The 14,153-nt window shown below is 59.7% G+C and overlaps 2 protein-coding genes across 2 annotated transcripts in view; one reads left to right on the top strand and one right to left on the bottom strand.

Moving 5' to 3' along the window:
* The window catches only part of EDF1 (endothelial differentiation related factor 1), a 4,379-nt gene extending 2,328 nt beyond the window's left edge, over positions 1-2,051 (top strand). Inside the window, exons 2-4 of the mRNA XM_031059222.1 lie at positions 147-358; positions 909-1,002; positions 1,524-2,051. Coding sequence (XP_030915082.1) covers positions 147-358; positions 909-1,002; positions 1,524-1,585 — 368 coding nt within the window. The 3' untranslated portion in view covers positions 1,586-2,051. The remainder of the gene's footprint in view (positions 1-146; positions 359-908; positions 1,003-1,523) is intronic.
* A 1,151-nt stretch (positions 2,052-3,202) lies between these two features.
* The window catches only part of MAMDC4 (MAM domain containing 4), an 11,242-nt gene continuing 291 nt past the window's right edge, over positions 3,203-14,153 (bottom strand). Inside the window, 30 exon segments of the mRNA XM_031059223.1 lie at positions 3,203-3,345; positions 3,880-4,055; positions 4,195-4,309; positions 4,385-4,508; positions 4,764-4,902; positions 5,195-5,341; positions 5,545-5,635; positions 5,721-5,842; positions 5,946-6,083; positions 6,431-6,712; positions 6,715-6,849; positions 6,961-7,095; positions 7,312-7,428; positions 7,702-7,807; positions 7,901-8,031; positions 8,275-8,406; positions 8,594-8,698; positions 9,024-9,173; positions 9,580-9,664; positions 9,961-10,119; positions 10,377-10,471; positions 10,620-10,766; positions 11,007-11,135; positions 11,360-11,444; positions 11,867-12,012; positions 12,262-12,402; positions 12,598-12,771; positions 13,183-13,296; positions 13,831-13,899; positions 13,902-14,029. Coding sequence (XP_030915083.1) covers positions 3,304-3,345; positions 3,880-4,055; positions 4,195-4,309; positions 4,385-4,508; positions 4,764-4,902; positions 5,195-5,341; positions 5,545-5,635; positions 5,721-5,842; positions 5,946-6,083; positions 6,431-6,712; positions 6,715-6,849; positions 6,961-7,095; positions 7,312-7,428; positions 7,702-7,807; positions 7,901-8,031; positions 8,275-8,406; positions 8,594-8,698; positions 9,024-9,173; positions 9,580-9,664; positions 9,961-10,119; positions 10,377-10,471; positions 10,620-10,766; positions 11,007-11,135; positions 11,360-11,444; positions 11,867-12,012; positions 12,262-12,402; positions 12,598-12,771; positions 13,183-13,296; positions 13,831-13,899; positions 13,902-14,029 — 3,859 coding nt within the window. The 3' untranslated portion in view covers positions 3,203-3,303.

Genomic DNA, 14,153 nt, shown 5'->3' on the forward strand with positions numbered 1-14,153 from the left:
GGCCTAAGGTAATGTTCCCTGATGGGCAGGAGAATTGGGTGAGATCAATGGTGATGTTGGTATGTTGAAATCCTGACAGCACCCTGGGATCCTGGCAGCTGAAGGCTTGGAAAAAGTCCTTTGATACTTTTTGGCACAGTTCTGAGCCTTATTTTGTTTGTCCTTGATTGTTTTTTTGTTCTTGCTTTGGACGACAGGGGCAGCAGGCCAGAACAAACAACACTTCATTACAAAGAACACGGCCAAGCTTGATCGTGAAACAGAGGAGCTGCACCATGACAGAGTTTCCCTGGAGGTGGGCAAAGTGATCCAGCAGGGCCGACAGAGCAAGGGCCTCACGCAGAAGGACTTGGCCACGGTGAGTGGAGCACCTCCAGGTGAGGGTGGGCACCTTTCCTGTTCCCTCATGGGCAGCTGCAGTGGGAAGGTGTCATGGGCTGGAAGTTTGAGGAATGCAGTATCACCGATGTCTGATGTCCTGGCAGCTTCAGTTGTCTGGGAAAAGTTTTGACGTTTGTGCAGCCCTTGAGCCCTGGGCTGGAGGTGGAGCCTGGCTGTGGCTGCTGAGCTGGTGGGAGGCTGCTCCCTGCTTCCTCCCAGCAGCTCACACCAACCTTAGAGGTTTGTACCATCTGGGCTGAGCAGTGTTAGCAACTCCCTGCTGTCTGAAGGAGCAGCAGTCCGTGGTGGTCCTATTCCTCCTGAGAAGGAGCGAGGTCAGAGTCCCTTCAGGATGGATGTCACCAGCACTGGGACACTTCAGGGAGGTGCCAGTGGGGATGGAGTCAGCCTGGGAGCAGCACTTTGTCATCTGTCCTGGCATAATGAGGGGCTGTTCCTTATCTGTGTGAGTCCTGGGGAGCTGCTGCTGAGCATTGCTGTATTTGAGACTCATTCTCTCTTTTCAGAAAATCAATGAAAAACCACAAGTTATCGCTGACTACGAATCAGGACGAGCAATCCCCAATAACCAGGTCATGGGCAAGATCGAAAGAGCCATTGGTGAGTTAAGAGAGACTTCAGAAATAATGCCAGTGCTTGGAGGGGTGGTTTGGGGGAAAGTATTTACCTTTTTCCTGTGAGGAACGTTGCTGGCTGGAGTTTATCATGGGTGTGGTGCCATTAAGACATGTTCTGATAAAACCTGGATCTGCTGACTGAACCAGAACTGGGAGCTCTTGATCTTTGTCTGCACCTTCATGCCTGCGGCTGTGCCCTGGGGACCATCCCTGTGTGCTTGCTCCCAAAACCTATGAGATGCTGAGACCCATGGAAGCCTGATTGCACTTGTAGAAGGGTTTTGTGTTGGTTTTACTCTCCTGGGCTGGTTCAGATCCCATCTGATTGGTTTTTGTTTGAAGTTGGTCTGGTGTTCCTAGAAACTAAAGTAGGACTCTCCTGAACTCTGTTCCCCTGCTCTCTTTCTGGATGTTCTCTTCCTTAAGGCTGAATTTGATGGAAATAAAAGTTATTGGGTGAATGATTGAGTGTTGATGGTAGTGGTCTCCTTTGTCTTATTGCAGGCCTCAAACTGCGTGGAAAGGACATTGGAAAACCGCTGGAAACTGGCCCCAAAGGAAAATGACAACAAAGCCTCGAAATCAGTTTGCTCAGACTGATCTGGTTCTCCTCAACCACTCTGCATATTGCCAAGCTGAACAAGAGGGTTTCAGACTTGCTTTGGGGGGAAATCTGCTGAATCTGTACCTGCTGTAAAAAGGCAACCTTAAAGAAGCAATTTTCCTGATGTTTGTTTTTCCTTGCTCCTTTTCAGAGATTGAGGATCTAAACCCCAAGAAAAAACCCAAACCCTGCCTCTGATTGTGGTGTTAGCAGCAGCTGATGTTAAGGCAATTAGGGTGGTCTGAAATGTGAGGATTTAATTGAAACAGTTTGGGGGATGGGTGAGATATATTATATATAAATAATTTGGGAGAGTTGGGGCTTGATCAGAAATGATGACTCAGTCACTGTATCTCAATGAGTTTGGTTTGTTCTTTCCAGCCTGTTTTGAAGAGATCTATAATAAAGTTTGATATCCTTCAGTTGCCCAGGGGAGCTGCTGCATGTGACCAGCTGTTAGTAAATGTGGCTGGGTGTGACTGGAGCTGCATCACCTCTTCCTTCTGGGATTGTAATTAAAGGGACACCTGGGGTGCCTGGGATGAGGGCCAGCACTGTCACAGCCTTCCTGGCTGTGTCACCTCTCCCTGCATTGGGGATGGTGCAGCTTGGCCAGCAGCCTGGGGCTGCAGTCAGTGCTGTGGAGGCGAGGGGAGGCTGTGGGGCTCTGCACATCCAGGCAGATGCAGAGACATCAGCTGAAGCCTGAGCCCTCCTTGCCCTTCCCCAGCTCTCAGCTCTCTTGGGCTCTCATTTCTGAAAGCAGGACAGGGCTGTGGGGATGGTGCTTGGCATGACTGAGGCATCACCTAAGGGGGACAGCTGGGTGAGAGGGAGATGGGCTTTGGTCACAATCTGGGAAAGCAGCATGTCCCTCCAGCTGTACACGGGGGCTGGGGGTAGCAGGAAACTCCTTGCTGTGCAGGGGCTGAACTGGGCTGTGTGTGGAGCTGGGTTTGGAGTTCACAGTGTTAAGGTGTGAAAGCTGGGGGTGAGGGAGGGGTCCTGGGCTCAGGTGCACTGGGTGCAGGGTGGGCGTCCAGGCCCTGAGTCCAGCCTGCACCTCAGCCTGCGCTGGGTTTCCCAGTGACGTTTATCAAGTGCATTCACAAGGTATGTGGGCAGCAGCTGGGCACCTATACACCAGAGTGGGAGCTGCCTGCTGCCCTCAGGGGTGCTGTGTGATGCCCCCCTCTGCTCCCTGCCCTCGCACCCACCACTCACCCTCCCCAAAACCAGCAGAAGCACTGAACTTCTTCCCTCTGGGGTCTCTGTGCCCTGGGAGCTCTTGTGCTTTGTCCTGGGCATGGGAAGTGGCTCACACCCTCTGCAGCACCCACTGCTGTTCCCAGCTCTGGGGGCCAGGACCCCACACTTTACCCTCCCTTCCATGGCCAGAACCCTGTTTGGATGAGGACAGCCACTGTGAGAACTCCCACTTGTGCCCCCTGCCAAAGCACAGGCACATTGCTGTGTCTTGGAAGCAAAACTTCATGTTACAAACAACACAAACGCTTTTCCCGAGCACTTGGAGGTAGTGATGACAGCGGTGTGTCCCTGGGCGGGGCAGGCTCCCCGGGTCACCAGCTCCTGGTGCTGGGGGCAGAGAGCAGGCAGCTGATGGAGTGTGGGTTCCTGTCAAGGAGGGGAGCAGGCAACTCCTGCTGCTGGCTGCTAATTTCAGGACTCATCCCCCTCCCGTGGAGATATCATGACCTTGTCCTGCAAAGAAAGGTGAGTGGGGAATTGGTGACAAACATGGGCTGTCTGCTGTGAAACACCAGGATTTCTTCCAGGCTGCAGCCAGGACAACTTGTGTGCCAGCCCCATGACCCTGACAGAGGCACCAAACCCCCAGTGTGCCCGGGGGCTCCACGTCTCTTGCTGGAGACCATGATGGGGCTGGTGGCTCTGCTGCAGACCTGCAGCTTAAGCCACCTTGCACTAAATTGAGTGCTGGCTGAGTGAGGATGAGCCAGGTTTGCCAGACCCCCTTCCCACAAGACTCGGGGGTGGGAGCACAATCAGCTCTTTCCGGAGCAGCTGCCTAGTGGCAGCAGCACTTTTAGGTCAGTCCTGCAGCTCAGGGTCACCTGTTTGTCAACAAGCAGATAAGAGGCAGAGCCCTTTGCACCTCCCTGTCGCGTTGGCGGAACGCGGGGTCAGGGAGAGCCTGCTGGCATTTGCTGAGCTTTTAGGAAATCGCTGTCTTAGCACAGCTGGGGTAATTAGGCAAGTCCTTCACCCTGTCCTTACATCTCGGAAGGTGATGTTGTCGAAGCCCTGGGAGCTGTTGCTCTCTGTCGGTGTCCTGCTCGCCAGCCTTTGCTGTTTCAGCCAGTACCAGCCTCCAGCAGCCACCAGCGCCACTATGACGAGGGCCAGGAGCACACTGAGTGCCACCTCCACCACGAAACTGCCGGAGGGCTTCTCTGCAGGGGAAGGAAATGCTGTCATTTCGACCCACTGCCCAGAGAACTGCCTCCAACCTCAGACCAGCACCCGGGCAGCTCTGGGTTGACCTTTCACAGCCAGAACTGCACACACACCCCGCACCCCTCTTCCCCGCACCTTCCATTGGACTCTCCGGGCTGGAATGGCAGCCCACCCCGGCGCTGTACATGATGTCATCCAGCGCCACTGTCCCCTCCATCGGCCACCTCCGTGTGGTGATCTCAAAGCTGATCTGCGGGGGAAGGTGGGGTCTGGGGGGCCGATGCACGCCCGGAGACACCCTGCACCCCAGGGTGGCCCCACTTACCTGGAACTCACCGGGGCTCTGCACCGGCACCACGGCGCCCTGCCAGCCCCGGCTGCGGTGCCCCGGCACGCTCCACACTGTGCTCTGCCCCGCCGCGCCGCGCAGCGTCACCCGCAGCTCCCCGCTGGCTGCAAGGAGGGGGCACAGGCGTCCTGGCATCACCAGCTGCCCCGAGCCCACAAGAGCCACCGAGCCCTCCCAGCCATGCCATCCTCTACTGCGATGGCAGCACCCAGAGAGAATGGGCCATCGCCACTGCCCAGCTGGAACTGAAGCAGAGTGTCCGTGGTCCACAGGTGAGGAGGACTGAGGCCCCCACGCCCATGGAGCCAGGGAGACCCAGGAACCCATGAGCCCCTCCTCCCTGCCCCTGCAGCGCTCACAGAGGTGCTCCGGGATGTCCATGTGGTACCAGAAGCGCAGGCAGGAGTCGGTGGCTGCAGGCAGGGGTGGGCTCTCCAGCTGGGCACCGGTGCCCCTGGCACCCAGCACGCTGGTGTCGAAGTGCATGTAGTGACCTGGGCAGGCAGGGACAGAGTGCAAGGTGTCCCCCAGTCCTGCATCCCTTTGTCCCACCTCACTTGTCCCACTCTTCCCCCAAATGCCCAGAGTGATGCCTGGAGGAGAACACAAATCAGCCCTGTACCTCACTGCCCTTGGGGCTGAGCTGCCCCTCCCAGGTGAAGAGGGGACAGGGATGCTGTGGGGCCAAGTCTCACAAGATAGACTGGACTGACCCGATCCACCCCCAGCTCTTCTTCCTCACTCTGGCCATTCCAGGGTTCCCAGGCAGGGATGGGTGTTTCCTACCATTCCTTGTACCCAGGGTGTGATCCTGCTCAGGGCCAGGGTACTTGGCTAGGGTGATCCCACTCTTCCAGCCCCAGGCAAAGCCGTGCAAGCGGGGGTCCGAGGGGCTGCTCCAGCCACAAGTGTCCTGCTCGAAGTCACAGGATGCTGGGAGGAAAGCAGGGCTGTGAGACACCCAGTACTACCTGGCAGGAGATGGGGCACCTGGGTGGTACACACCACCCCCAGCTTTGGGCCAGGCCAGGCTCAGGGCAGGAGCAGGTCTGTCCCTATCCCCATGGCTTGCATGCCCCCATAGGATGTCCCACACCCCCCCCGATCCATAGTGCCCCTGTGGGGTGGGGTCTCACCTGGCTTGGGGCAGGCTCCCTCCGACACGTGCAGGTCGTCCAGTGCGATGTATCCGTGCTCACCCCCAGCTCCCACCGCCTCAAACACCACCTGGGCAGGGTGACATTCTGAGGCTGGCAGCCTCCTTGCACCCCTCATCACCTCCAGCTGCCCCCAGCACCCTGCCCTGTCTCACCTGCCAGTCACCATCGGGCTGGACGGTGACATGGCTGCGGTGCCAGTTGCTCCCTTCCATGGTGCTCACGCTCAGAACCTTCCTCCTCACCCTGCTCTGCTCCACGAACACCCTGAGGGAGCCTGCCCAGGGCACCCAAAATGGAGCCGGGGCCCAGGGCTGTGCTGTGTGGGGCCCCCACCCATCTGGAGTTGTCCCCAGGGGTCTCAGGGCAGGGGTGCTCACCTGGGGTCCCAGCGCTCAGCTGGTACCAGAAGGCCAGGCACTGGGCAGACACGGAGGGCTGGTAGGGCTGGGAGGTGAGGGCAGCTGTGTGCCCTGCAGGCAGGGAGACCCTGCCTGTGTTCACCACCAGGTAATGGCCTGGAGGACAGAAGCCCCTGTGCTGTGACCCCTGCCCAGCCCTGCTGGGGAGCACTAGGGGACAATTGGGGCTGGGTTTTCCCCCCAGGCCAAGGAGTCTCCCCAGCTTGGGAACCTCCCCAGCATTAGGGAGCCCTGGGGCTGGGAGACTCTGCATTTTGGGAGTTCCAGGTTTGGGAAGCCCTATGCAGTATTGCCTTCTCATCCTGGGGAAGGCAGGGAGGGCAGGGCAGGCATGACACAGGGAGAGCAGGCAAGGCTGGCATGGGGTACAGGCAGGACACTCAAGAGGGGGCAGGGGGGACACAGAGCAGCAGGGAAGCACCAGGGCTGCCACGGCCCCGTACCTGCGGCCGTGCCGGTGGTGTGGTCGGCCACAGGGCCAGCGGTGGTGCCGGTGCCGTTGCTCTGTCGCTGCCAGGTGCCCTTTCCGCTGGCTGCCAGCCCACAGCCCTCCACCTCGAAGGAGCAGGAGAGCTTGGCCCCACAGGGTCCCGCTGTCTGCGTGATGTCGTCCAGCCCCACGTCCCCCAGGAAACCGTCATGCAGCACCTCGAAAGCCACCTGCCCCCAGGCAGCGGTGTCAGACACGCCGTGCCTTGCTGGTGCCAGGGACGTGGGGGGCCGCTCCTCACCCGGTACCGCTGCTGGCCCCTGGAGGGCAGTGTTGCCCATGCCCGGTGCCAGATGCTGCCCTGGGTTCCGCGGCAGGTCCACAGCACCACCTCCTCTCCTCCCTCTGGCCACAGCTTGAGGTTCAGGGTACCTGGGCAGAGGGGGACATGGGGGCAGCCATTCCGCAGCCCTTGGGGACCCCACTGTCCTCAGAGTGGAGGCAGGCTGGGGCAGCCCCGGGAGGATGCCATGGGGCACGTACCAATTTGTGGGCCCGCCAGGCGGTAGCAGAAGGAGAGACAGCGTGGGGCAGCAGCCGGCTCCTGGTGGGAGCTGAGGAGCAGGGCCCGCTGCCCGTGGCTCCATGGCACAGAGGAGTCCACGGACAAGAAGTAGCCTGAATGTTGGGGACAGCCAGGGTGGAGGGGTCATGATGTGAGTGTTCTGCATCACCCACAGCCCAGATCTGGGTGCTCCCAGCCTGCCATAGGTGAGCTTGCTCTGTAGGCATGGGGCTGCTGGGACTGTACAAGGCATGTCTTGGCCATGGGGATGGAAGGTTATGGGATGTCCTGGGCTCCTGGGTTCCCCCAAAGAGCAACCAGCCCCTTACCTGAGCCGGTGGTGTGGTCAGAGCCCTGTCCCTGCCCTGTGCTGTGGACCCATTTGAAGTCACTGGACAGATCCTGGTACCAGCCACACATGCCCCTCTCAAAGTTGCAGGACAGCTCTGGCCAGAGAGGCGACAGTATAGGGGTGGAAAGGAGTAAGGTGTCACAAAAGCAAATGGGTCTCCCAAAACGTCCCTTTCCCCCTGCTCGCCTGCCCCACTCCCCAAGTTTACCCCATGCAGGGGTCCCAGGGCAAGGCAGGATATGTGCTTGGCCCTGGCCCTTGGCCTTGTGCACCATTGTCCTGCTCTTGGACAGAGTGACAGCCACCAGGCAGCCCCCAGGGAAAGGGTGTGGGGTTACCCTCCCTGCCCACGCACTCCTGGCCATACCCGCAGCTGTGGGTGACACCACGTCGAGGTAGCACTGCTCAAATGTCACGTTGTCAACACCAACACTTGCTGAGCCCTGGAGATCCACCAGTGCCAGCAGCTCGACCTGGGGGCAGCAGCCATGAGCCTGGGGTGCCTGGCAGCACTGGCATTGTCCCACTGAAAGCCCCCCAGGCTGGTCCCTGTGCATCTAGCACACCTGAAAGGGCCGGCTTCTCTCTCCCAGAGGGACACGGACATGACCCCCAGTTGTGCTGGCACGACGTTGTGTCTGCCAGACCAGCTGGGTGGTGCCAGTGGTGTGATCTGCGACATTGATGGCAAGGAAGCCTGGAACAAGAGGTGGTGCAGAGGCCATGGGCACCCAAAACCCCTGGCCACCCTGTGGGAGCCCTCCATGGCACCAGCCCACGGTCACGGGGTGCAGGGACACGGACAGGGACACAGACACCGCAGCTCCAGGATGATGAGATGGGGCAAAGCAGGGTTGGGAGAGGCAGTAAAGACAGGTGGGCATGGGGGCTCTGGGAGTAGGAAGCAGGCAGGGCACCCTGGGGGTGGGCCAGAGGTTACCTTGGGGGTCACTGTGGATGTGGTAGCTCATCTCCATGGTGCAGGCAGGGCCAGAGGGGCCCAGCAGAGGCGATCGTGCCTTTGCAGGACCCACCATCTGTCCTTCTCCAGTCTGGAGGGCCAGGAAAGTCCCTGAGCACAGAAACACTCTGTGAGGTGAGGACTGGGGTCCCACATCATTGGTAACACCCCCAGCCCAGCATCCTGCCTGGGCATCATCCCCCATTGTGCAGTGGCACCCACTGGGAGTCCTTGCTCTGGGGGTTCCCGTGGTGCTGAGCACTGAAGAGCATTGTTTGGGTGGTGAGAACAGTCTCACCTGTGAGAAAGATGTCAGATTCAGTGACCTTCTGCAGACCCCAGCGCAGCCGCCCCACGCTGACGTCGTGCCAGCCCCCAGCCCCTGACTCGAAGGTTGTTGTCCCTGCAAAGTCAAAGAATCCCAGAATCTCAGAATGGTTTGGGTTGGATGGACCTTAAAGTTCATCTCATTCCACCCCTCTGCCATGGGCAGGGACACCTTCCACTATCCCAGGGTGCTCCAAGCCCTGTCCAACCAGCCTTGGACACTTCCAGGGATGGGGCAGCCACAGCTGCTCTGGGCAGCCCAAAACTCCAGGCTCAGTCTTGCCAGGCCATTGTCGTTCCAGGGGCTGTGCAGGCACACACATCCCAGCCATGCCAGCCCACGGGTGCCTGGTCCCCTCCACTGCTGGGGCAGTGCTGCAGGTGCCTGCCTTGGCTCTCACCACAGCGCTCCTCGTCGGAGCCATCAGCGCAGGTGTCAGCGAAGTCGCAGGCCAGCTCTGCAGCAATGCAGTCCCCACTGTCACAGGCCACCTCGTCTGCTGCGCAGGGGCCGGCACGTGCCTGGCTCGGCAGTGTGACCAGAGGCTTCTCTGATGGTGAAACACTCCAGATGGAGAGCAGTGGCGAAAGGGCCCAGCAACGGCATCAGTGTCAGCCCTTCAAACACTGTCCCATGTTCCCAGGCATCTTTCTGGCTCTCCAATCCCATCCCGTCCCAGCTCAGCCTAATTGCCACCAGCTGAAGAGGACCCAGGACCTAGTAAGAGCTGCTTGTGTGACACATTTTGACACAGAAAATGAAGTGTTACAGCCCCAGGAAAAAAATACCAGCACCCCAGGGCAAGTATTTGCTGTGCTGCACCCAGGATGGTCCCTGTGATGAGCAGAGGGACAGGCAGACCATGCCTGTCCTTTAGGCATGGTGCCATGGGTGCAAGACACCTGGGACAGCTGCCAACTCTGGAGCAGGATGAGGGACACTGCCCACCAGCTCACCCTGCTCCTTCACACAGCCCTGAGACAGGATCAGGTCATCGATAGCCACGGTCCCCCCGCTGCCAGCCACCCCCTCGATCAGCACCTGCAGGAAAGCACCATGTCAGAAACATCAGCAAGGGGTCCTGCACCATATGGGGGGGGATTAGAGTGACACCAGGGAGCCATGAGATGGGGGGAGCCAGAACCTGTCATGGACTGACTCACATTTTGCTCAAGAAGGGACTCAGTGGGAGCAGGGGCAATGCTGTGGCTGACAGGGGTGCACAGTGTGGGCTGGCATAGCCACAGTGGGCTCGGGAGGTGATGATGCCCCTGTACACAGTTGTGGTCCCGGACCCCAGGGGCAGCCCAGCTTCCCCCAGCACAGCAGCAGCCCACCTTGAAGGGATCCGTCACATTGAAGTCCACTCTCTCCCGGACCCAGCAGCTGCCCAGGTCTCCTGTCCTTTCCCTCATCAGGTGCTTGGTAGAGTTGGTCACATAGGAGATGCTGAGGCTGCTGGTGGCTGAGCCATGGAGGTGACAGTACAGTACGAGCTGGAGATTGGGAGGAGGGTGAGCCCTTAGGGCAGGGGCACACAGCCCCCTGCATCCCACAGAGGGGCTGTGAGGAGCTCAGGTGGGCGATGGGCACCAGAGATGTCACCAAACCACCCCCAAAAATCTCATGCCCATCCCCAGCAAGGGCCAACCACAGCCCAGCCCTGCCTGACGGTCCCCAGAGTTGGGAACCCCATCTCCTGTCACCACCATGCCCACATAAGCTGTGACATGAGGTCCCAGCTGTGACTCACAGAACAGGAGTTGGTGGCTTGGAAGGTCGGGCTGCTGAGCTGAGCTGTGCCACCAGCCTGTGCAGTGGCGTCACTACTCACATGGAGGAAAAAGCCTGCAGGAGATGCTGGGGCTGAGTGGAGCCAGGCAGATGCGTGGGTGCAGGACACCGCTGTCCTGGCACAGCCTTGAGCAGAGCCCTGGCATGTGTCATGTCCACCTGCAGTGGGGCTCCCCTGGGGCACTGGTGCCCCGCCACGTACCAGCCCTGCTTTTGTTGTTGTGGTCCCGTGTGGGAATGCTGTAGGAGGTGCCCAGGTTCAGGCTCGTGTTCCTGCCCCACACTGATGGCCCAGTCGCCGTCTCCCAGCCACAGAGATCATAGTCAAAGGAGCAGCGGGTGAAGTTCTCTGCAAGGAGAAGGGACAGCGGTGACCCAGAAACTGAGGTCCCAGCCCTCTCTTGGACAGATGGATCCCTGCAATGGGTTGGGCTGATGCCACCCCTCTGCAAACCCTCAGGGTCATTTTCCCCTTCTGGCATAGGGCAGAACTGGGTGGGCCCCTGCCAGCCCAGAGCACAGCTTTGCCCCACCAAGGTGGACCCTCAGCCTATCCACAGGACTTCTCCCTGGGGTCAGGGGTGCTCACTGCACTGCGCCGTGCCCTCGTCCGAGTTGTCCCCGCAGTCGTCGGTGCCGTCGCAGAAACGACGCTGTGCCAGGCAGGAGCCGCGGTGGCAGCGGCTCTCCTGGGCCCTGCAGGCCTGCTGCCCGACCTCTGGGGTGGGGGAACACATGTCAGCGAGTGGCTGGTCCCACGAGGACATGGTGAGCACTGCCACATCATTCCTTGGGGTGGCTCAAGGGACAGGTTTTTGCTGCCCACCTCATGCTCTGGCCAGGGCGCAGTGCCCCAAGACAATGGAGGAGCTCCCCTGGGTTTTGCACCCCACCCAGTTCCTCCAAGATCCCAGCTCACATCCCAGCAGATGTAGGACTCACCTGGTAAGCCACAGTTCCTGAACATGATGTCATCAAGCGCCACCTCTGCCCCGCAGGTGGGTGGTTGTGTCAGGGAGAAGATGAGCTGTGATGGGAGGATGAGGATGGCATGAGCTGCCCAGGCCAGGTCTCGGAACATTGCCCAGCTCCTCTGGTCCCAGCTTATGGGGACAGTGCCTGGGTGTCACCCTGGATTTTTAAGATTTTCTAGGCCTTCTGATATTGACATTCTTGTGGTGAACTTTCTCAGACACTTTCTGTAAATAACTGATTGTTTTGTCTTCTTTTATAGAGGAGGAGAAAGTTGATGCACTGTTGGTTTGACCAGTGTCATTGGAGAGGTGTCACTGTCACCCTCCAATCTGCTGTCACTTTTGGAAAACTATAAATGTTGGAGTCAGGAAAATAAACGCTCTCTTTCTTCCTTCACCTTGAGAAGGTAGTGTGCTTGTGTTCTTTCGTGTTGTATAGTGACACCAGGGTACCAAGGTACCAACACTGTCTCACCTGGAACTGCTCTGTGATCCGTCCGGGGTAGGCAACCAGCTGGTGCCAGCCCTCCTTGCTGCGTTCAGGGCTCTGCCACAACTCCACCACCTCATCCCTGCGTGCCACGGCCAGGCGCAGCACCGGCCGCTCTGTCTGGTTCAGCCCTGAGGGAAGCCCCAAAAGAGCCCTTGGTACAGAGCATCCAGGAGTACCCAAAGAATGAATGGAGCCCTGCCAGCTCTGGAGGTCGGAACTGGTACCCGCAGGTCCCACCAGCTCTGTGTGTGGAGCGTGGAAGAGGCAAACAGGACGGCAAGGATCCATCTCAAGATGTCGGTGGTTCAGTCCCTGCCACAGGGGCAGATGGCCCCATCACCCCCCACTGCCTAGTAGGCAATTCTGCCTGTGCCCACCTTGGGTGCTCTCACATCTCCCTGAGAGGTGATACCAGGTTCTGATCTCACATGTGGCAGCTGCTTCCCGCATCTCTGGTGACCTGAGCCAGGCTGTGGCCGTGGTCTTTGCTGGGGGGGACATGGTGAACAAGAACCAACCTGGGGAGAGCAGAAAGCAGAGCAGGGGCTGAAGCCCCAAAGGGTGGCACCAGAGCTGTGCCAGCACTACTCCTGCCCCTCCAAGGGTCTGCTCCCTCCCCTGCACCCTAGAAAGATAGGTGTTCTGGCACCCCAGCTCCAATGGAGTGGTACTGTGGATGCCCAGAGCCTGCTCACCAAGCAGGTCCCACTTACCCAGGTCAGTGCCCACGGTGTGGTCTGAATGAGGCCCCATGCCCCACATGGCAAGGCTGGCCCGGCCTCGCACCCATCCATACGTTGAGGTGCCCACGTCCTGCCAGCCACAGTCACTGTCCTCAAAGTCACAGGTGAAGGGGGTGCCCAGTACTGCTGAGCCCCGTAGGTACCCTGAAGGTGGGCAGATGGGGGGTCAAGGCAGGTTTGGGGCCACCCTGGGGACCTGTGCCCACCCCAGCGAACTGCACCTTTCCCGGGGATCTGCACCTACCCAGGGGACCTGTGGCCAGCCCAGGGGACCTGCACACAACCTGGGATCCTGCACCCACCTGGCAGACTCACCTGCACCCAGGCCACCTCTGTTCACCCTGGACACCTGCACAAGGGACCTGCCCCTACCCTGTGGATCTGCACCCACCCCGCAGTTCTGTCATAATCCTGGGGCACCCTGCATTCATCCTGGGCACCAGCACCACCCCAGGGACCTGTACCAACAACACCCCGCCCCCTGCATAGCCTGCCCTCACCCCAGGAGCAGGGCCTGAGGGTGGGTCCGGGGGCCTGGGGAGTCTGAGCACCCACCACACTGGTTCTCATCCGAGCAGTCGCTGCAGTCACAGACGAAGTTGCAGAGCTGCTCAGCTGCGCTGCTGCAGCTGTTGACGACCACGGATCCACTGGGGAGGACAGTTCTGGCTATGAGAGAGACAATGGGGCTGAAAACCCGCAGGGAACTAGGCATGGTGCCCACAGCAGGTGACGGAGGGCACGCATGACCTGCAGCACCTTAGTCTGGGATCCTGCTGGGGCAAGTACTGAGCTCTCAGTGGCATTTTCCCCTGGACGATCCCTGCCCCGGCACTGTCCTGGCACTCCACATCTCTCACACTGCCACCTCCCACTGTCAGCCTCGGGGTGCCAGAGCCTGCCAGGGCACTGACTCTGCTATAGCACACCCGTGCTTCCAGTCCCAGCCCCCTTTTTGGAAGAAGCAGGAATATCTGGATGGTTTTTGTCCCATGCTGAACAAAGCCACTGGTGATCCCCAGCCCCGTGCTGGGGGCTCCTGCACCCCCTCACCCTGGGAACCCCGGGCTGAATTCACCAGCAGAGCCCAGTGGGCTGGCGCAGTGCTGGGGCAAACTGCCGTGGAGGACCAGAGTGGAGCAGCCAGCACAAAGGCCCCTTCCCTCCAGCCACACAACCCCCACCCGTGTTGGCAGAGCTCACCCAGCAGCACCAGGAGGGCCAGCAGTGCCTGCCTGCCTGCAGCCATCCCGGCCACCACTACGGTAAAACGGAGCTGGAAGAGACCACGCTGTGAGCCCCGGGCTGGAATGTGCTCCCCTGGACCTGCCTGCGTTGGACTTCAGCCCCGCTGTTATCAGCTCCCTGGCCAGGCAGTGGGTTTATGGCACTCCTGTGCCGGCTGGGACAGCGCAGCGCGGTCCTGTCAGCAGCACTGGCGGCACCTCAGCAGCGAGCCGCAGCCAGGTGCCTGTGGAGACCTTCGGCTTTTCCCCCTGAACCTCTCTTCTTCAGCCCGTTTTCCA

This window comes from Geospiza fortis, unplaced genomic scaffold (assembly GCF_000277835.1).
Source record: "Geospiza fortis unplaced genomic scaffold, GeoFor_1.0 scaffold85, whole genome shotgun sequence".
Taxonomy (NCBI): domain Eukaryota; kingdom Metazoa; phylum Chordata; class Aves; order Passeriformes; family Thraupidae; genus Geospiza; species Geospiza fortis.